The sequence below is a fragment of the Pinus tabuliformis genome, chromosome 1_2 (assembly GCF_031772625.1).
Source record: "Pinus tabuliformis cultivar Carrire ecotype Pingquan chromosome 1_2, CPIR1, whole genome shotgun sequence".
NCBI lineage: Eukaryota > Viridiplantae > Streptophyta > Pinopsida > Pinales > Pinaceae > Pinus > Pinus tabuliformis.
This window is the reverse complement of record NC_142298.1, coordinates 1,352,958,192-1,352,982,309: the sequence shown is the minus strand read 5'-3', so window position 1 is coordinate 1,352,982,309 and position 24,118 is coordinate 1,352,958,192. Positions and strand designations below refer to the sequence as shown.

The 24,118-nt window shown below is 39.4% G+C and overlaps 1 protein-coding gene across 1 annotated transcript in view; it reads right to left on the bottom strand.

The window, feature by feature from the left end:
• The window catches only part of LOC149211252 (uncharacterized), a 277,136-nt gene that overhangs the window by 188,070 nt on the left and 64,948 nt on the right, over positions 1-24,118 (bottom strand). Inside the window, exons 2-3 of the mRNA XM_089396978.1 lie at positions 22,610-22,750; positions 22,432-22,512 (exon numbers count right to left, since the gene is read on the bottom strand). Coding sequence (XP_089253104.1) covers positions 22,432-22,512; positions 22,610-22,750 — 222 coding nt within the window. The remainder of the gene's footprint in view (positions 1-22,431; positions 22,513-22,609; positions 22,751-24,118) is intronic.

The following is a 24,118-nucleotide window of genomic DNA, read 5'->3' as shown; positions in this document are numbered from 1 at the left end:
AACATAATCTAATAAAAATAAAAATAAACTTTTTTACCTTTTATGAATTTTTTAATATTTTTTTGTGATTATTTAATCAAACTAAATTTATAAACCTAAAAATCTAAAATCTATCTAAAACCCTAGACTAAATCTTAAACTAAATGAAATCAAAATTAAAACTAACACCTGACCATATATAACAAAAAAAAAGAAATTCTATAAAATTAAATCCTAAATAAAAATCAAAATAAAATGAAAAATCAAATCTAAACCCTTTTTATTTATTTTTTTAATATTTTAATATTTTTATTTTTTATGAAACTTTTAGCCTAAAAATAAAAAAAATTAAGATCTAAATAAAATCTAAATTAAAACTAACACCTAATCTATGAAACAATATAAAATCTAAAATCTAAATAAAACCAAAATCTAAACTAAACTAAAAGAAAAATTTTATGCGTTTTATAATTTATTTATTTTTTTTAATTTAAAATCAAATATAGAATAAAGCTAAAATCTAAAGTAATTAAATTTCAATCTAAACTTAATGAAAATGTAATTTTAAAACAAACACTAAATGAAATTTAATATATCTAGTGCTAAGATTAAAGCGTAACCAAAAAAAAATTTATTTAATTCTAAAACCAAGATCTAAACTAAGTAAAAAATAAATAAAAGGTCTAATTCTAACACTTCATCAAATCAAAATATAACCAAAAAGAAAAGTGAAAATTGGTTTCTTAAATTTTATTCATTTTTTTTTAATCAAACCATACTAACCCAAACTATCTTAACGCAAATAAAAAAAATGGAGCTGAAGTGTATTGTTGTTTGATTTAGCGCAGGTGTGACGGGCAATGAGGCTGCAGAAAGGTGCTTCGACGGCAGCGTTGGGAGCTTGGCAGCTAGCCGCTCTACGGTTTTGAGAATGGGCGAAAACGAGGGTAGCTGGGGATTGGGCGTGAGGTAGCCGCGTAAGCAAGACAGCGTTGCAAGGTCTGCGTGGATCAGTGGAGGCTTCAACAGCGATGAAAGCTACACGCAGGTGAAGAGGAGCAACAACGCAGCTGAGGATGGCTATTTGAGTGGAGTATTGAAACGCGGTTTGAAGGTGCTGCGAGCAGGTTTTGGATAGCAATGAAGAGAAAAATTGCATGTGAGGGATAGAGCCAGGAGATACGCAAAGGTAGGGATGCGTACAGCAACTTAGAGCTGCGATTCTGCAGGTTTGAAAAAACGCTGATAAAAGTGATGAAATGACGCTGCATGTAGATGCGTGGAACGCTGAATACGCTAGTTTTGTGTAGGTTGAAGGGAGCAACAATGCCTATAGTCTCTAAAAAAAAAATTAAAATTTTTCTACAGCAGTAAAACCCAGGCAGCATTGAAAATTAAAAACACAAGTAGCAGATCCGTAATCCTGAAAATTGATTAAACCTTTAAACCCTTCCTGCTTCAGATTGCATGATGGAATCCTTGGAGAACTTTTAAAATCTATACTTGCAACCTGTAATGGCAAAAATAGAACATTAAAAAAAAACAAAACTGAAAACCCTAAATCAACTAAATAATTACAGCATTTACAGATTTTCGACTCTTAAGTAGCCAGATTTGTCAATAATCACAGTAAAATTATTAGAATTTAATTTTAATGTGAGATACTTCAGAAAACCCTACATGCATTCATAAAAAAATTTCAAATGATAAGCCCGGGATCAAGAACTGGCTGGGCTCTTTCAGAAAACACAATCTGGGAGTTGGCTGGTTCAGCCGAGAACTTCCCCTAACGCCCAGTAAACTCAAAACTAAGATTTCCTGCATAGCTTACAATCAACCATTAACATAGAGGGAAAAAACGATAGTGAAATCCAGATCAAATGGAGATACCTGCCATTATATTTCAGAATCTAAACTATCATTCAAACCCTAGAGATCAGACAAGATACCTGTGCCTGAATCAATCTTCATCAAGCTAAAATCAATAGCTGAAAATAAAATTATGCAGAAAGAATAAAAGATCTTACATCATTTCCAGAAGAGTAACACCAGCAAGATTTTTAACCCCAAAGTCTTTCTTTATTGCACCAAAAAAATGACTATAAGAGAGCTTTCTTTAGCACCAGACTCTCAGATCCAATCTGATCTCAAATGACCCCTAGCACCCTATTTAAAGGAAAAATTCCCAACGGCTAGTTTGAGTGATCCATGTCAAACTAATATCGACCGTCGATGAGGATCAAGATTTCTTTTAATCTCATCCGTTGAATTTTTAAATGCATTTTAGTATATTAAACAATTAAAATTCTGCATTTATTTACTCAAAAATTTGACTTTTTATTATTTTATTATTTTATTATTTTTTAAAATTTTTATTATTATTTTGTTTTTTTAATTATTTTTTTAAAATTTAAAATTTTATTATTATTTATATATATATATATATATACTTTTTTTTATTTCATTTTAATTTTATTTTAATTTTTTAATTATTTATATCTTTTGTTTTTATTGTTTTTTATTTTTTCAATTTTTAATTTTTATTTTTAAATGGATCCTCGAACTTAGCCTTTGGAAAAATCACCTAGGACCTATGACTTAGGACCTATGAGGGGATTAAAACATTTCCTAACCCTCAAGACACTTTACATCATGACTTTTACAATTTTACATCTCAAGGGGGAAAACCCATTTTACCTAGACCCACATAGACCACCGAGTTCTACGACCAAATATAATCTAGCAGATTAACACACTAGGATTCCTCTAAGATTCTAATGACAAAATTCATTCCAGCTTTGGGGTTAGGCTGAAGGAAAACTCTGCCGATCATGGATCGGTGAGATAAAAAACCTTCCGGAACGTAGATTATCACTAGAAAATTAGGTCCACCTAGGCAATTTACATACATGACACAACTCTACTAAGATTATTTACAATTCACACATGCAGACTAGGTTTACAAAACAATATGATCGGGCTGATGATGATAGGCACAGACACATTGCTCAAGCGCTATCCATTTTGCAAAAAAAAGGGGGTGTACTGCTAATGAGTAGTTGACACATAGTGGTCAACAGGCTCAACAATGCCCTGTGCATGTTTGCCAATCCTTTTCCTTCATAGCCCATTTTGGACATTAACTTGGACCCTATGCCTCTTTTATGTTTTTCAAAAGAACCAACATAAACATTCTTAGAGGAAATTGAAGACAAACTAGAATTGTTTACCTCTTCTTCAAGCTGATACTTGACTAAGGCTTCTTTGGCAGTAAGGAGCTGTGTCTCCAACTCATGCCTCTTTTCCAAATCCATATTTGCAATATGAAGTTGTCTCTTCCTTTCCTGCAATTTGTTAGAAAGCAACTGCTTCTCTTCCTTCATGGAATTCAACTGCTCTCGGAGTTCGGTGCTCATTTCTCTCACCATATCCATCATGATCAACAAATATCGGTTCAAGTATTCATCAAAGAATCTTGTGAAAGAGGAGGATTTGGAAAACTCACTTGTAGAAGTTGTCATCATCAAAATGAACAAAATCACTTCAACAAAATTCACAAAGCTTTCAAAGAACTAATGACAAATTTCTGAACTAAATGGCAGTAGAATCAAATTCTTGTTCAAGCAACCTTTGCAAACAAACCCTCTTATACTTCAAGGGTTACCTTGAGGTCCTTTGGGTAAGGAGAATGCCTTCAACCCTTCTTCCTTCTTGTCCTCTCCTGGACATAGCTTATCAGTAGCTTTCCCTTCACCTTTGCAAACTCAAACAATTGTCAGTTTACAAACAATTAAACAGTAGAATCCTTTGTACTGTTTAAACAACTATCAAGTCAAACAAGCAATCTTTTTCTCTGTCAATCAAGCATCCTGCTTTGATACCACCTAATCTGAAATGAGGATTTAACATCTTGTTATACTTACAAGAACCTTTCACTCCAAAGCTTAACAATTATATGATCTAGCTTATGTTGACAATTGCGGAATTAAGTACTTGAAACAGGTGTATGTCTTTGTTTTTTTTAACTATTTAAGTGATTTAAGTTGATTTGTTTCTGTTGATATTAGACACACATAACAACCATATAATGTAGCAAATAAACATCAACACATAGCAACAAATTTAATCTAGGAGTTCACTCGAATATCGTGGGTTACGTCTCCTTGAGCTTCTGTCAATTTGACTTGGCTCTTTGGGGTTATGGCTTCAATTCTTTTACAAGTTCCACCCTCAACTCCAATGGTTATTGATTGAACCAATGGGCTTATAAAACCATCTATATCCATGTCATCGCTGTCATCATTCTGCAAACAAATCTGAGATCCCTTAGAGTTGATTCCTTCAATCGGTGCATTGAGCTTCCCTGAGCTTCTTAATGACACAAACTCCTTCAGAACTCTTCAATTGTCTCTAAAACCTCTTCTATTGTCTCCAGCACATATCAGACATCAAAAATAGACTGTTCATTTGCTCAAAATGAGCATTGCATCCCCAATCTAAGCCTTCCTCCACGGTTGGCACTAGGTTGCCTAAAACTTCCCTGTAGCATCTCGACCTTTAGAAGTCTTCAGATGCTTCTGTAAACCCTTGCAATGGATTCAGAAGGCTCATTACATTCAAGAATGACTGTTGGTTCGCTGAGAATGGATACTGGTAGCTCCTGCAACTGCCTCCAACCCCTAGTGGCCCTGAGCTCCAAAATCTCTCTAGATGAAAATCTCCTTGAAGATGGCTTCTTCAGCTTCTCTAGACTGTTCCATTGGCTTCAGTAGGGCTCAAATAGCCTAGCCAGCCTCTTGTTTCACTCTTTTAAGTCGAAAACTGCTTCTGAAGTGCTTTTAGACAATTTCCCTTAGAGATCCTCCACTAAATCTGGTTAACTTTAGTTAAGGCCGCCAAATCTGGCAGCAGGCCCAAAAACAGCGGACTCTACCAACTTTACCTCCAAATTTAATCTTGTATTAATTAGTGATAATCGCAATTTAATTATGCATAAACCACTTTAGCGCTAATGCTGTGATTTAAACAAATCTGGGATTAATTAAGCTTAATCGGAAATTAATTAAGCACTAAGCGCTCCCACTACCGGCAACATTTAATGTTTAAGTTTGCAGCGGTCACATGCAACGGAGTTAACCTTGGCGATTACATAACCTGGAGGTTAGTGTTGGCAAACGACGGCATGTGAACAGTCTTTCGGGACCGCTGGCAGTCCCAACCTCCAAATCCGTAACAGTTACAACTTAAATACGCACCGCAACCATAAAATGTTAAGAATCACTGTGGAGCAGAGTTGGTAACGCGCTGTGCTAGCTTGTCGGAGGTCACGGGTTCGATTCCATCAGACCCAATAAAATTTTACCATGCCATTCCAGGGCCATGTGGCGGCCTCCGGGCTTGCCACGTGTCAGCTCCTAATTGGTCGGCCAAAAAGAATATTTTGGGGAATATTCCTCGGAATATTCTTTTTTTAATATTTTCCAAAAATCATTTTATTCTTGGAAATTGCAGTTTACTGGACTTTTTCAAATTGCGATAACTTCTTCATACGGTGTCAGTTTTTCAAACTGTTTGCAGCGCTAGAATCAGAAAGACGAGATCTATCCGGTCGTTCAAGTTCGACACTCTTCCGAACACTTTGAATTTTGAGCTATCATTTAAATCCTGGATCAATATCTGATCATGAATCTAGCTCACAAGATGAGGCAAGGAACTCCAATGCAAAATCTGAAATGCTCAATAAGGAGATGAGAGGTTAACCCCATCAAAAACCAAGGATAGAAAGTCTTCAAAGAAAATCTTTTACTTCTAAGTATGGAAGTGATAATTGGTTATTTCCTCCGACGAATAATGTTGAATGTTTTATATTTCATAATTTTGGAAATTTTGCGGCGAGATGCAGAAGCAGAATGGTTCAAGACCGTCACACAGAAAGATTATCAGCGTCCAAGTACTTTAAGGGATATTGTTTTTCTTGCAATATGTTTGGTCACAAAGTCATTGACTGCTATAGAAGGAATATGAAACATGTAAGATGTTATGCATGTAACAAGTTTGGACATATAGCAAAGGAATGCATGAGCAAATTTCGGCCACCATACCAAAAGGAGAAAACATCATCACACTCGAAGATATGGAAGAAGGAAGTACAGCCAGAAATATGTGGCATAGCATAGTATATAGACATAACAGACTCAGGGGGAGCTCAAAGTATGAAACTTCAGCGTTCTAAATCTCATACGCAATTATCATGAAGACAAGTCACGTATATACGTGAGTTCAAAGTTGCACAGTTGCGTATATGTTGGTTTGAGGAAAAAGCAGTGGGAAAGACTCATAAAAGTGATCTAATATGGTTTAATCAATTATCAATTATCTGTTCTATTCTAATTGATGATGGTTACAGTCTGTTGATGATATGTGGAAGTATTTTTGGCCCTCATAAGCTGTTAATAAGTTGATGAGTAACTGATTGATGGTGATGCCTTGATGATTCTTACTGATATTTGCAATCATCAGATATGACAATGAACAGTTGGCACAGGTTCAGGGGGAGCATATGCTTCTAATAATGCATTGTTGGCATTATGTTAGAAGATCTTGGTACATGAGGATACTTATATTGCTTGATCCACATAGTTGTTTTGATTCAAGGGACTCTTTTGATGATGGAAATATACAGGCCATTGATCCTTATGTTGCTATGTTGATGGTGTAGATCATATATGGTGTATGATAGTTTCTCATGACTATCATGGTCTCGTTTAGATCGGTTGTCCTTGTTATAAATGTCATGTATATCATTTGATGTAAAGGTCATGAAAAGACCTAATTTGTAACCCCACTATGCATGGGAAGGATGATGTAATAATTGTTATTTCAGTCATATATAAACATTTGGTATATCCCCACTTGGTTGGGTGGATGAGTCAAAATTCATGTATCCCCACTTGGTTGGGAGATTGATGTATGTATGAGTCATTGGTGATAAGAAGGTCATACTCACTTAGTTGGATTATAGAGTCATGTTATTCTTTCGAAAAATATCTTTGCAGACTCAGCATGTACTCAGGGGGAGCATGGACAACATAATGTATATCAAAGGGGGAGAATATCTTGGTCCGCCCTTTGCCCTTGATGCCAAAGGGGGAGAGTGTCTTTGTGTTGTTGTTGACATCAAGTCCAAAGGGAGAGATTGTTGGCATTATGATACAGGTGTTATCCTTGATGGCAACTCACACAGATGAGAGTTCACAGTGCAACAGGTTAACAGCAAAGGATTACAGATCAGACTCCAGAGATTGAAGAAAGAGAGTGGTTTAAGAAGTATACGTTGGTTCACTTTGTCCAAGCAGCGTATACACGCAGGTTAACAGAGCAAAAGGAGTGTATACATATGCACGCACTTTCACAGAAGGAAAAGCGCATATGGGATGGAAAATCAAGGTTTTGGTCCAAGGTATTGATCCAAGGTATTTGGCCCGAGGTATTGGTTCGAGGTATTTGGCTCGAGGTATTGGTCCAAGGTATTTGATCCAAGATATTGGTCCTAAGTGGTTTTGGTTCGAGGTATTGAGAAAGGCCTAAAACTATATAAGGAGGAGAAGATCATTAGGCCAAGGTGTGCAAGTATTGAATATCCTATGAAGTGTTAGATCAAATATGCAGGTTATGGGTTTTTGATGCTTTGCTTGATCTGAACTAAGGATGCCCCTATGTGGTTGATAATGGATGATGGATCGGGATCATAAGGCCTGAAATGTATTATCATTATGTGGTTGATCATAGATAGTCTAGATCTGAATACTAACGCATGTTTTATTCTATAAATGTTATGATCTGGGTAAGACTGAAGTTTGGAATATTTGAGAAGTTTTCAAGATAGTATTTGCAAATCTATATGCTGGTTTGCTTTGGTAAAAGTTGTTGAAGTTTCTAAGTTTTCTTACTTAGAAACCCTCTATGCACTTTATCTGATTTATTCCTACCTACTTGTTATTTTCCTTAACAAGTTATTTACAATGTAAATACTGAAAATAAACACTAGTGCATGCTCAACATATTACAGATCAGTAACTAAAAGAAACAAGAACAAACACACCACATGACACCATTATTTTTGGACTAATGTCCCCAGAAAAATCCAATGTGGGAAAACCAGTGCAGCTATCTGAGGGTTTTCGTATTAAGCAATATCAGAGTACAATCTGGGTGCTAAAACTGGCCTACCCAATAGAGAATTTCCTTAGCAATAATACCTCTCCATTTCTGACAAATCTACTGGCTGAAACCCCGGATAATCATTTCGGCAGCTACTCAGCAACAATCTGCCCCAAAAACCCCAGCGTCTGCCCAATCTGGACTGCGTCAACCTCTCTTATCCCAGCACTAGCCCTGCGTCAGCCCCAGGAGGCCCTGCATCAAATCTCTGAGCCTCTGCGTCAGCTACGCTAGCCCCTCTCGTCCTCTATGCAACACTTAGCTGCCTCTACGTGGCTCTGCGTGAGAATTGGCTGCTCCTACGTCTCTCTCTCTCTGGCTGTTTTGTTGCTCTCCCAGCACGATCTCTACCTCTCTGTCTCTCTGTACTCAATGCCCCTCAGCTGCTTTCCGATCACTGATTTTATCCCTCTTAGCAAACCCCACTCTAGAGAATAGAATGACTGATCACTCTAGTGTATTCTCTAAGTGACCGTCAAGCCTCCTCTTATACTTTTCCTGTTGACATCTCAACAGCTGAGATTAAGTCCCTAATCAATGACTAACATTAGAGCTGGCTTGATCCATGTATTTTGAACCACTCTAACATAGATTCATATTAATACACATTAATATTTTATTTTCCCTAAGTTTAGACTTAGGGACTCCATTAAAAATATTAATTATTTTAATATCTCCAGATTTATTTAGAATCTGTCCAAACCCTTTCTAGGTATTGGAGATCTCATGTTCCCCAACCTCTCCACCAAACTTTGTGGCTAGAGCACATCCGATGCTACCCCAAATCAACACTCCCTCTTACCAAGGACTATGCTCCAGCAATACTCCTCACTGAGCACAACAATACTCCTCACTGAGGATTACTCTAATCATCCGGCATCTGTACCTATGCTGATGCTAGCCCTTTCTGCCCAACATCCTCTGCACTGCTGCATCCTGTACTACTGCCCATGGTTCTGCCATTGCCACTGTTGCATCTGTACGACAGCTCCCTCTGCATCCGTGCTGCTGCTGGTCCTTTCTCCCAACATTGCATCTGCACTACACCTCCTCTCATCATGTTGCATCATGATGCCCACTGCTGCACTACAACTCAGTTATTGAGAAGTAAGGAACCGATCTCCCAACTGACCTCCCTGTTGGGCTAGAAACACCCACTGATGCTGAAGCTCCCTCTGACATTGACAAGTGCTCCCTCTTTGACCTCTGCGCTGCTGCAACAACTCCCTGCATCTCGCACCATTGCACACCTCTTTGTGCCGTCCTGCACTGGTGCAACACTCCTGTGCCTCTCACACTGCCACAGCCTGCTAGCCTCGCGCTGTCTCGGGACTCCTGCACTGTAGCTCCCTCTGCCACTCCATCTGCATCCGTCTCTACCCACTCAGCCAGTCTTGCTACTCCTCGACGGGGCTCCCGTAGCAAGGTCTAATCCAAGAGGCTGGGTACCTCGAGGATCCTGCCCTTCATGGCCTGTAGTCCATCTGACTACAGCTCGATGTCTCCCCACTTCCGCTCAAGTGGTACGTGTGCACTCATGGCACAGTCATCATCTATCAAAACTTCCTTCTCTGCCCGTGTTGGCGCTGCCTTAGTCTCAGAAGACTCTCCCTTACTCTTTTTCCTTGGACACTGGGTTGCATAATGACCTAGCTCCCCACAGTGGAAGCACTTGATCTTGGAGAGATCTTTCTTCTTCCACTTTTCTTGCTCTCCCTCAGATGCTAGGGCCACATCTTCCTCCTCCTGCTTGACTTTGATCCCCTTGCTACTGCTACCCATCTTCGACTGTCGTCTGATCTCTTCCTGGCGAAGAGCGGCCCACATCTCGTCCCAAGGTGGAAGTGTCCCTCTGCCCAGTATACTTTGGACAAATACTTCCAAGTCTTCTGAGACAACATTCAGGGCTGTCCTCACCATCAGCTCCTGATCCGTTGTTGCTCCTATAGAAGTCATCTAGTCTCGGACCTCATTTAGTCTTCCGAGGAAGCTGTCAATCGATTGTCCCTTCTTCATCTGATACGACCTCATCTAATTCTCGAGCAACATTCTTCTCTGCACAGAAGTATGCTGATACAGCTTCTTGAGAGTCTCACACATCTCAAATGCCGTTTCCTTCTCGGCTATTTGTGGTACCACATGATCCTTGACCCCGTCAAGGATAATGCACTTGGCCCTTGCCATCGCCTCTGCGTACCTGTCATTATCACTGGGGTTGATTGGGACAGCTATTACCTTCAAGGCGAAGTTCTTGACACAATTCTCGTCAAGCACTGATAAGATTTTGGCCTTCCAGACTGCAAAGTTCGATGCTCCGTCTAGTCTATCCTGGTCTCTTACCTCGTGTAGTGCCATGATGCTCCTCTACTTCCCTCCTGGAAGTTCTCTATTCGACTCCTCTGAGTCTCTACTTCCTGTCTGGAAGTTCTCTTCTGGACTCCCTCTAAGTCCTAATTTCCCTCCTGGAAATCCTTCTATTGCTTGTCGAGATGCCCCCTACTCTGATCATCTTGTGCAACTACACTGCTGATCTAGGTTCCTCGGCTAGAAATCCTCGGTAACAACTCCTCTGGCCCTGCTCTGTTTGTTCTGACTACAGTACCTCACCAGCTCCACTCTGCAATATTTCTGCAGCCTTCTAGACTCCAGCAACTGCCTCTCTGTGAACTCCGTCAGCCCCTCTTTGCCTCACGCTCTCTGTGTCACCCGAGATGGGTCTGCGCTAGCCCTGGGATGCCATGCATCAGCCCTCTGGCCCTCTGCGACAGCAATGCTGGCCTTTCTGGGGCTCTGCGCAACTCCCGACTTCCTCTACGTGGCCCTGGCTAGCTCTGCGTCACACTCCTTGGCTTCTGCATTGCTAGAAACATCTTCTGTCACCTCAGGACAATTATTTTCTGCTGTTGTTGCTTCGCTCAGCTGATGTCTTTTAGTCCTCCTGTGATCTACAATCGCCCTCTGATACCATGTTAAAGTTTCTAAGTTTTCTTAGTTAGAAACCCTCTAGGAATTTACAGGGTAAGTTCCTCAGACAGAACACCAAAGGACACCGCTCACAAACAGATCGCAGATCAATACACCAGTACTTTTGACGTGGTTAAAACCCTCAAAGAGGGAAACAGTCCACGGCCTGAGCCAACGCAGCCACATCAGGCAATTTATTAATAAAAGAATGAAAATTTACATAAGCTTCTCTCATGAACGGTTAACCTACAAATGACCCTCCATGCTCTTTAAATAGAGATCATGGACCAATCGGGTGTTAAGCCACGAATCAAGTGTCGGTAATACCGAGGAGAGAATGAACCGTCGGATCACTACATATCGTGACCGTCGGATTGTAAGTTACAAAATGTACATAGTAAAGAAACACACTTTACCTAACTCTATACTAGACCAAGTTGTACTTAACTATTTCCTATGTGTTGGAATATCCTAACATCCCCCCTTAAGAACAACTTGGGATAGGATTGAAGGATTTACAAATATGACACAATAGGAGAAGGAAGGAGGCACTAGAGCCTATCCCCCCTTAGTGACAACTTCCTGAACTCCAACCATAAATCGAAGTCTAGTGAACTTCGCCTCTGTGAGAGCCTTTGTAAAGATGTCTGCAACTTGATCATCTGTTGAACAATATTGCACTTCAAGAACATGGTCATGAATGAGCTTTCTGATGAAGTGCATGTGCAGTTCAATGTGTTTGCTGCGCTGATGTTGGACTGGATCTTTGCATAGTTGAATGGCACTTTGATTATCCACCAAAGTGTAGTCGGATGGTTCCTCAGACAGAACACCAAAGGACACCGCTCACAAACAGATCGCAGATCAATACACCAGTACTTTTGACGTGGTTAAAACCCTCAAAGATGGAAACAGTCAACGGCCTGAGCCAACGCGGCCACTTCAGGGAATTTATTAATAAAAGAATGAAAATTTACATAAGCTTCTCTCATGAACGGTTAACCTACAAATGACCCTCCATGCTCTTTAAATATAGATCATGGACCAATCGGGTGTTAAGCCACGGATCAAGTGTCGGTAATACCGAGGAGAGAATGAACCGTCGGATCACTACATATCGTGACCGTCGGATTGTAAGTTACAAAATGTACATAGTAAAGAAACACACTTTACCTAACTCTATACTAGACCAAGTTGTACTTAACTATTCCCTATGTGTCGGAATATCCTAAAAAACCCTACATGCACTTTATTTGATTTATTCCTACCTACTTGTTATTTTCCTTAACAAGTTATTTACAATGTAAATACTGAAAATAAACACTAGTGCATGCTCAACATATTACAGATCGGCAACTAAAAGAAACAAGAACAAACACACCACATGACACCAATATTTTTGGACTAATGTCCCTGGAAAAACCCAATGTGGGAAAACCGGTGCAGATATCTGAGGGTTTTTTTATTAAGCAATATCAAAGTACAATTTGGGTGCTGAAACTAGCCTACCCAGCAGAGAATTTCCTTAGTAGTAATACCTCTCCATTTCTAACAAATCTACTGGTTGAAACCCCGGATAATCCTTCCGGCAGCTACTCAGCACCGATCTGCCCCAGAAACCCCAACGTCTGCCCAATCTGGACTGCGTCAGCCTGTCATAGCCCAGTGCTGGCCCTGCATCAGCCCTAGGAGGCCCTGTGTCAGCTCTCTGAGCCTCTGCGTCACGCTGGCCCCTCTGGTGCTCTGCACAGCACTTAGCTACCTCTGTGTGGCCCTGCGTGAGCACTAGCTGCTCTTGCGTCTCTCTCTCTGGCTATTCTACTTCTCTCCCTTCACTATCTCTACCTTTCTGTCTCTCTGTACTCAATGCCCCTCAGCTGCTCTCCGATCACTGATTCTATCTCTCTTAGCAAACCCTGCTTTAGAGAATAGAATGACTGATCACTCTGGTGTATTCTCCAAGTGACCCTCAAGCCTCCTCTTATACTTTTCTTGTTGACATCTCAACAGCTGAGATTAAGTCCCTAATCAATGGCTAAAATTAGATCTGGCTTGATCCATGTCTTTTGGAACACTCTAACACAGATTCATATTAATACACATTATTATTTTATTTTCCCTAAGTTTAGACTTAGGGACTCCATTACAAATATTAATTATTTTAATATCTCCTGATCTGTTTAGAATCTGCACAAACCTTTTCTGGGTATTGGAGATCTCATGTGCCCCAACCTCTCCACCAAATTTCGTGGCTAGAGCACATTCGATGCTACCCCAAATCAACAAAAGCGCATATACACGCTGGTTAGTCACATCCAAGTAGCATATACATTATGAAATATGATATTTGAAGTTGCAGTTGGATCTGGTTGTTGTTGCGGAGTTCCAGGTTTTGCCTTGTGTTTTGGTGACTGTGTTCTGGTGATAGTGTTCTGGAAGTTCAGATTGATTGATTGTGATCTGCTTCAGTGATAATGGGTTGTCAGTGATTGATTAATTCAGTTGTGGTTGATTCAGAGATTGATGATTGAGTTTCAGTGATTGGTTGATGCAGAAGTATTTGATGGTTGTATTGTAGTTGTGATTGATTTTGAGGACCACACCTGTATTGATGGTTGTATTGCAGTTGTGGTTGTATTTAATGAAACAAGGCCTTCAGATTGTAGTGTTGTGTTCTACGTGTATCCAGTCTGAAAATTTATGAAATGTGGTCTTTCGAGAAAGAGAGGACGTAGCCTTCTGTAGGCTAGCACCTACGTACTGGTAAACATATCGGCCAATACAAGAGCCAAGGGGTTGGAGCTCCCTTCCAGTAGCAATTGAAAAATGAGTGAAGGTTGGAGCCTTCTGTAGGTTGACGCCTACATACTAGTAAATGGATCAGCTAGTACAAGAGTCAAGGGGTTGGAGCTCCTTTCCAGTAGCAGCTCAAAAACAAGTGAAGGTTGGAGCCTTCTGTAGGCTGATGCCTACGTGCTAGTAAACAGATCGGCTAGTACAAGAGCTAACAGGTTGTAGCTCTCTTCCAGTAGAAGTTGGAGAAAGAGAAGGTTGTAGCCTTCTGCAGGTGGGTGCCTGCGTATCGGTATGAGTCTGCAACAGTAGAAGATTGTAAACAGGTTTTTTAAAGAAGACAACAGCAGTTGGTTTTTTTCCCACATTGAGTTTCCACCTTAAATCTTGGTGTTCGTGCGTGATGCTTATATGTGATGGTTTATTCTGTTATTACTGCACATGGTTACTATTTATATGGTTAATGAAGTACTGATGCAGTGATTAAAGATCAACATATGATGAATTGACTGAATCATAAGTTTGCTGGATATACGCTGGTTGCTTTAAAGACAGTTGTGTGTACACGCGAGTTACCTTCATTGAAGTTGCGTATATAAATTTGAGTATGAAAAGAAAAAGTTATTGATTTGACTAATACTTATTCACCCCGCCCCCCTCTCAGTATTATTTCCAACAGCAACAACGTATATTGCTAGAGCACATTCCTCGCTAAGAGGGAGTGTTGATTTGGGGTCTAGGCCTCAAAATTTGCAAGAAGACTTAGACACATGCATTCTCCAATACCCAAAAATCATTTTGGGAAATTCCACCCGAAGACACTTTTATTAAAATAATTAATTATTTTTAATGGAACCCTAAGTCTAAACTTAGGAAATTAAAATAATTAATGGGTATTAATCTAAACTGTGGGTGAAACTTCTAGAAAAAGGTAGAGATCAAGTCAAATGATCCTATGCATTGATTAGAATCTAATCTGGGTCGTTGATTGATCACTGAGAGGATTATAAGAGGAGGCTTAGTGGGCACTTGGAAAATGCACCTGAGGCAGATACTTAGTTACCTGAGTAAGATCGATTTTCTCAATGGTCGAAGTTCGACAAGAGAAAATTGAATCAAAGGGAGAATTGGAGGTGAGAAAGGAAGAGAGGGCATCAGCATCTTCGGAGAGTGCTACGCAGCGAGACGCAAAGCAGGAACAGAGTGACGGAGAAAGAGGCAGATTGACGGAGAGCCTACGTGGGCAACTTGATGCTGGGCCAGTGTGAGAAGTTTGACGCAGAAGGACACAGGAGGATTCTGGGGAAGAGGAAGTACCTCACCTGGATCAGAAATTTGTCAGGAAGCATCTGTAAAATTTCTCATTCTTGTTTTGTTGGTTGTAATTTGTACATGAGAATTTTGCTGAAAAATAATAAAACCCTTATCTGCTGCAACGGTTTTCCTACATTGGGTTTTTCTAGGGAAACTATGTTAATGTGATTGTATTTGTGCCAGTATTTTTCCTTACATTTACTTTCTGCAATATTTTAATTGTGAAGGCTGCAGTAGAATATACCTCGATATTTGTTGTAAGAACATTGTGAATAGCTTATTTCTGAGAGAACAAGTAGACGAAATAATATTAATAGCTGCAATAGGATTTATATTTAGGAATTTTCACACCCTAGTGCCCAAGGCTCCTGGCACGTGAAGCACAGTTTCCTCCTCTGGAGGTCTCTCCTAGTCTCGTCGTCTAAATGTCCACATCCAATCTCCCTCTGAGGTTTACGGGTATCTCTACTCCTTTGAGGAGCTACAGTGTTAATTTTAGGTATGTTCTATGCTAAGAGCAAATTTACTTCAATTTTCCCTATTAGCTCAATATCAATTCCAGATTAGCAATCACATTTAGCATGATAGTAAAATGCAGAAAGAACATAAACATAAATCGCAAAAAACGAGCCAAGACAAGAGGAAACAAGATGTGGCGCCAGCCAGGGACAAACCCCAATGTGGGGAAACCCTTGATCAATTCTTCTTATGTTCTTCAATAGTTCAGTGGAGAGAGAGAGATAGTACATATACATCAAAAGTCAACATTTTGACTTGACAAAATAAGAGAAGAGATCTTCTCTAAGAAGATGACACATGAGGTAGGAGATCTGAACTCAGGTGATTCCATCACCATGCTGAACCTATCATTGTGCTGCACCATGTTGCACTCATCATCATTGTGCATCATCAATGTGTTGCACCATCACACTGTGTATCATCAATGTGCTGCACCATCACAATATGTTGTTGCACCCATTCATGTTGTTGCATCCATCACAAAGTTGTTCTCATCATTGTGCTACTCCCATCACCGAGCTGCACCACTCCATCACTACTGTGCACTATGCTGCACCATTCCATCACTGTGCACTATGCTCCACCACTCCATCACTGTGCATTATGCTCCACCATTTACATCACTGTGCACTATGCTTTTATGTCAACAGTCCTAATCATATGTTGTTCAATCACGCCTTGCTGAGCACACATATTTCAAGACTCTACTTCACTTCATATGCTTGAAGCTGGACACTGTCCAAAACAACGGTCAAATTAGGCATCATATGATTGTCCTCTTTCGAGCTTATAGGAATCCTCTTCAAATGTGGCCAGCATTTAGAGTACATTCAGACTGTGACTAGGGCATACACATAACTGTTGTGAGGTTTCTTTTAGACCAGCGTGTAGTCCTCTCTTTAATTGCATTAGGGTTGTCCTCCTTCATGACTGTGTTAGGTCTTAAGGGCATCTCCATAGGGAATTTAGGCAGCATCTTAGGATCTCTTATTGTTGTGTAGAAAGGTCCCATTTAGGACAGCGTAGAACCTTCTGTAGATCCACCATAAGAGTTGTCCTCCATGTTATGCTTCTACCATATTAGGAGAGCGTTAGGGCTTTTACTTAGCTGTAAGTAGGGCTTCTTCATCTCAGCGTTTAGGGCTATTGCAACCGGCATATAAACCCTTGTTTGACTGTGTTCTAGTCCCTTGCTGAACTGCATCCAAGTCCCTTGTAGAATTGCGGTCTAGGGCATGGTAGACTTCTTCTTAGGACAACGTATCCTCTTGAGGATTTTTCCCTTCCACTAAAACCCAAAACAATGGAGAGAAGATATCACAAGAGGTGAGTCCCAAATGACTTTCAAGGCACCTCTATTTATACTAAACGTGGAGGACAAGTGGGTGTTATTTGGTTGCTAGCCAACCTTGACAAATTGTCAAATAACACAAATAAATTCATATCTCCATGAATACTTGTCAGAATCAGATGATCTTTAGATCAACCCTACACCTCTCGACGAGAGGAATCTAAGAAAAATATCAGCTGCCATGAATAATTAGACCTGCATGCAGTTTGGCCCTAGTTGCCAATTTTAACACTCCCTCTCAATTAGAGATAACTCCATTCGCTGATCCATTTGCCAGACTGTACTATCTCTGCCATTAGTGCCCTGCACTAATTTGCTTTGCTCTGCTCTACTAAACCATGAAGAAGAAGAATTGGTCGAGAATGTCCCATACCATTGTCTACTAACCTGAAGTTAGTTCCATTGATCTCAGATCAATATCACAAGAGACTGTCTCAAACCACTCATACTAATCCCAAATCAGTTCCAAGAGAGAGTGAGCTATATCACTCTTACTAACCCGAAGTCAGTTCCAATTGATCCCAGATCAATGTCGGTCATCCTAGCATAGGGAGTACAGTAGATACACGATGCATCCATCGGTACTACTATGGGTCCCTAACCCCATTTCCCTACTCATTATTGGTCAAATGAGAGGTACTTCCCATGAGTCTCAGACTGCATGGGTAGGATGCCTCGACAGGAGAACCACTCGTCATGTCCATAAGTCGCCACGGGGTATCACAGGGGAAGGCTAACCCATTCACCCTGTACACAGTGCACCATTAGGGGAGGGTGAGTTGCCCTATAGTTGCGTGTTGCTCCAAGAAGTACCCCAAGCCGCCCGAAGCTCCCAAAGCTTAAGGCATGCATCATAAAAGACCCTCATAGGAGTGTCTCACAACGACTCCAAGTCATTCTAGAAAGTCACAAATTTGACCTTTCCTTGGGGCTTCGACAAAATGTCTACGACCTGCACATCAGTCCCAATACGATGGAGCCTTCTTGCTCATCGATGTACCATATCCTAGATAAAGTGGTACTTGATGTCTATATGCTTGGAGCGATCATAGAATACAGGATTCTTCAATAATCGAATCCCCCTCTAGTTGACACATAAGATCACAATGGTATCCATCATGTGTACAAACAACTCACTGAAGAGCTTCCTCAACCAGTCAGCTTCACATGAGGTCATACTCATAGCTATGTATTCGTTCTCAGCGGTGCTTATAGCAACTGACTTCTGCTTCCTTCTCATCTAGGATATCGAAGCAAAACCCAAAGAGAACCAACACTCAGAAGTGCTCTTGCGATTCTCCACACTGCCTGCCTAATCATGCAGCTTCACATTTCCGGCAGTGTATCTCAATCCACGAGAGATTGTGCCCTAAAGATATCTCAAATGATTCTTGGCACCAATCCAGTGAGGCGCAACCAAATATGAGCCCAACATGCTAACTGCAAAACATATATCTGGACGAATGTTCACCAAGATCATCAATGCGAATAAGTTTATGAAACTCAAAGGCATTTCCCAAATCTGGTCCAGCATCACTACCACATAATTTTTGAAAGTTAAGACTTCATCGAGGTAGTCACTAGCTTGTACTTCACCACTCCAAATCCAGAATCCAACTCCCTCTTACTTTTGCAAATGAGAGGGTCTGCACCTGTTAGAAAGAGGTCGTCCTCATAAGGTGCTAGTATGAGAGGTCTATCATCCACAACCTTCAAGCAATGGTTTGGATCAGCTTCACTCCTAGTGAATCTCATCTTCATATTAATCCTTGGGGTGTTGTGATTCAAGCCTTAGAGGGCTTTCTTCCACCTACATACATGAGATTCCCAATCATGAATCTCAAACCCCTCAGTTTGTTTCAAACCTATGGACCTGCTACAGGAGGGGAATGGTCCCCTTGTAAGATTTTCCTTCGGTACATCTCGGACATGTACCTTCATGCTCTTCTTGAATTGAGGCATCCCTGTCACCATCTAACTCACATCGAGTAGGGCCCCATAATAAGTAGACCCCCACTGCTATTGATGAGATGTGTCAACTGACATGGTCCCCAATGGACTTCCTGCAACTTGATACAAATTGTCAATCCTGAACTCAAGAATGAAAGCATCTTTGAAAATTCTATTTTCAAACACGTACATTTCCATTGATGAATTCCACCCTGAAACCTTTGATTTCCATTGCCGAAATGGACACCAGGTTCTTCTTGTGATCATGTACATAAAAGAGATCAAATGAATCGAGTTACCCTCATTCAGTTGAGGGGTAATATACCCTACACCCTTTTCGGAATAGGTGGCATTGACTCCAAGTATAATCCCCACGATTGTTTCCATCTCTACTGAATTAGAGAGAGCTTCCTTCTATCCGATGAAGTGCTTTGAAGCACTATTATCAATAACCTAGATTCCCAAAGAGTTTGGATTTCCTTGCTTTCTTTGAAGAGTCAGCCATTTCCTTGATGACCTGCATTCCCTTTTCCTTTTCCATTGTACCTGTCATTCCTCCGATCATTGAAGATGCCCCTAGAATGATTGTTATCATCATCAAGTGATGTGTCCCTTCTATTCAGACACTCCTTCGCGTAATGGCCGAACTTAGTGCAAGCAAGGCATCTGCCTTTCCTTCCACCCTTAGATCTGGACTTCGCATTGAAGTGATCTTTGGGTAGGCCATCAAATGCTTCTACTATGCCACTCAGATATTATTCTCTGCTTTAACTTCACCCTTGTTAAATTTGAAGTGGGATGAGGAACCCATTGAACCTTTTGTCCTTTCCAACTGTCTTCAGTGACTGCTCTTTCACTCTTGCTTGGGATTTGTCTTCACCTCAGCTCTAATACCACTAGGCTGAAGAGGTAGTGTTGAGGAATTTTCGTGGGGCACATTAGAGCTGGTTAGCTGACGCAGTGTCGTAGAGGGTGACACAGTCCCTGAGGGTAGCTTGGAGCAGCTTTCGCTGTCCAGCTAAGGGAGTAGTCGAAGTCACTATGAGGCTATTCATCCAGTTGCTGATTAGCCGGAATATCTATCTCTGAAGAAAGGTACTTCTACCAAGGAAAATCTCTGAAGGGTGAACCATTTCTGGCACCCTAGTTGTATTTATAAAACTGCATAATAATAAAACCCTCATATCTGCTACACCGGTTTTCCCGCATTGGGTTTTTCCGGGGACGATTGTCCAAAAATAACGGTGTTCCTTGTGTTGTCTCAGTTATTCAGTTGTTGATCTGTATATGTGTGAGAAGGTTGCATTTGTGTTTATTTCAGTATTTATATTGATAAATAACTTGTTAATTGAAAGGACAAGTAGGAGATAATAAACCAGATAATGCAGTAAGGATTTCTGATGTGTCAAACTTAGAAATTTCCACAATATTCATTGATGGAAACCTTTTATTAGCACCTTGATCCTAGGATACTCCATCTTACATGCTATTACTCAAACCCAAGGCCTAGAATGCCCTAGATTTGCCTCTCTAAAGGATTTGAAGTGCCTCTTCATCATTGTTTGCGCCTTGTACATAAGTCGAGTTATCCTTTGGGAGCCTATTGTGTCACTTTGAACTTCTATGCCTAGAATATCTATTGTAGGTGACCATGATACTGAGACTCCTCCCATTGCTGAAAATCCATAAAGATCAGGGGGTAGTGGCTGTGGTGACAATGGGCCACTACCTTATTGTTGTCACTTGGTCTAGCGCTTGCTTTGTAGGGTACCCCTCTACAAGCCCTGCTAGGTTTTGCAGAAACACACCCTTTCACTGCAAATTAATCAAACCCTAACTTATTAGAACCATATCTTTGATCTAATACCTAGGTGTAGAGTACTTGAACCTTGGTATAGAATAGCTAGGCCTTTCTAGGATTTTTAATTTTTTTGGTACTCTATCCCATCTTATAGACCTCTTATGCATTACCTTAAGCTGCAGTAATTGATTATACTTTAGGTGATCTAGGGAATCCTCCCTTGTAGTCAAATATCACTAAAGAGCAGGAGAAAAGTTGCTAAGGTGACAGTGGCAACCCTTTCTCTTGCTGCCATAAGGTCTAGTTCCACTTAGTGGGGCTTTGGACAGAGTCTGCTAGATTGTGCAGCAACAATCCCTTCTTTCATTAAATGGATTAAAGTGGATATATGAAATATAAACAGCTTATTTGATGTGCTCCATCTGAGCTCTGATTTGATTCTTTTGTTTGCATTAGGATTTCCTCATTTATTTCTACCACATTTTTGCGTCAACATCTCTACATTTAGTGCTTTTGGATGCTTATGTTCCCTTCTTTCATTAAATGGATTAAAGTCGATATACAAAATACAAACAGCTTATTTGATGTGCACCGTCTGAGCTCTGATTTGATTCTTTTGTTTGCATTAGGCTTTCATTTATTTCAACCACATTTTTACTTCAACATCTCTACATTTAGTGCTTTTGGATGCTTATGTTCATATTTGATTCTTATAATTGCTAAAGGCTGAAGTATTTTCTACATTTATTTCTGAACAAGAATTTTATTCCACTAATGTTCCAACCAATCCCTCATATATGTTCAAAAAGATTCAGGAATTCTACTTCGTATACATAGTGAGTAGAGTTGAACTGCATAATGACCTATATACATATACATATATCCTCTTGTTAAAAAATCAAAGTTTTGCAGGTATAAGGAGGCTAGTCTTTTGGCAAGTCTTGAAACATTGATAATACAAATGAACACCCAAACTTTTAAGATGGGAAAGTGGAATAATATCCTGTGAGATATACTAATCCTATCTGTTATTCAAGTCTATTCTGCTGCAAGTGTGGATAACTGCATCTCAAGGAAAGAGAGCTTAGAGAAAATAACACCTAAAAAAAAAACTATATATATAGAAGAGAATGCAAGCCTTATGACTTTTATTCAGTGCTAGAGCAGGGGTGTTATCAGGCAAAAAATTAAAATGTCCAAGCTCAAAGCATGGATACTTCATCTTTTCCACACATGACAGAAATGGGATAATATGTTTTCAAGTTAAGTGAAAGATAATTGCTATGTCCATGAAAATTTAATGAAATAAGAATGGAATCCGTGAAAAGACATCTATGCAGAAAAAGAAATCCAAAATAAAATAAATTCTGGGAAAAATACAAGCTTCACGAATTCTACTAGTTGTTAGAAGCAGGGTTATAATCAGCCAAATGTCCATGAGTAAGCTCTAGCAATCATTTTGATATATTCTTCCTCTACTTCTAATTAATATAAAACAATGATATTCCCAAGTATCAAAATCTATCAGGCTGATGATCACCTCAAATTTTAGTCTCTCATAACTGCAAGCTCTCAAACCCAACGTATCATTTGTGATATTCACAACTCGCACATGACTGTCCTGCATAAACACAATAATGCTACCACTATTTTAGCCTTGATATTATATAAATATTAAATCCAAAAAATGAAGAGCAAATAGTTTGTTTGCGACTCACTCGCTTCTCAGTGGCTGGTGGAGATTGATCTGTAGGTGTGGAGATCAAGGTACCACTTGTGTCAGAAGCTTGAATTGTGAATTTAAAAGATGGAAGGCATTGTTTTCCAAGACTTTTTTTACCAAAGCAAATATTTTTGAACTGCAAAATGAAGAAAATAGCTAGGTTACAGATTAAAAATTGTAGTCTTGAAAGAATGCCACTAACATATGAATTTACCCAATTTCATATTGAATTAATACCACTTCATGTCTTACTTTGCCAATAGAATCAATTCCTAACCTTTTCAAAGTGGTGAGTACAAGGGAGATATGGACAATTCAAGCTACGACAGTGAAAGCATTATGTGTAATCTGGACCCACTAAAACATGGTGTGGGATTACGTGCATGTCTTACGTGGAAAACAAAGCTTCCTTACCATAGTACATATTGGTTATGTTGCACTCAAATTGTCAAAGTTCCACGGAAGTGGAACTGCCAATTTTTTCAACAGGGATCAGATCACATATCAACAGTCCATGTGTCATAGTCATCCCATTCCGCAAGTTATATATTGTAAATGGTCTTACTAAAACCTTTAGTTTATGTAAAAACCTAGTTAAGCCTATAATTTGATGACAAAGTCCATCCTACGATATTTTTTAACCTCACTGATTACCTGTGTTTTTCAACACGGCTAATAAGAAGAGTTTTTTCTCTCCAGCTTAAACCCCCAAAGCTAGGGTGAAATTTATTGTCGAATTATTAGGTGAGTCCTAGTGTTTTAGTCTAATCTGATGTAAAAGTGGTTTGAGAATAATTTAAGCTAATTGGCTTAATTATTTTATTACAAAACACTTGGTTTATGAGATCATATTGAGTCATAAATGGGTTGTGTCTTGAGGGTCTAAGGTAAATGTGTATTTCCTTTTTAAGTCTTGTAAATGAAAAATCATATGTATTAGAGGGTTGGATAAATAATTAAATCCCCTCATGTGTAAATCAATTAATTATTCTGGCAAAATAAAATAAAATCTTAAGCTAGAAAATTAATTAATTAGAGTCAAGTTAAATTGTCTTAGGAAAATAAATTCTCCAAATGGAAAAATTCATGGATCTTAAAAGAATCAATTTTTAAGAGTCCTCCAACAAAGGAATATTGTATTTTTCAAGAAAATTTGGACCCTTTGACCTTGGTGGTTAAGTCAAAGTCAATTTTTTTAGCTCAAAATAATTCATTTTGAGCTAATTAAAATGGAATTAAATTATAAATTTGAAAATTCCTCAAAAATAAAAAATCAAGGGCCAAGATTAAAAGATCTTGAAGTGTTTATCAACAGCCAATATTATTTTGACAAGTATCAAAGAAACTAGCCATTATTTTTCTATTTGGAGGATTTATCTATAAATTAGAGAGTTAGTTGAGTCTCTAGTCATCTTGATCTTTGGCTAGAATTGTCGCTGAAGCATTTTGTAAACTATTGTCTCACTGAGAACTATTTTTCTACTATAATAAAAGATTTTGGGGT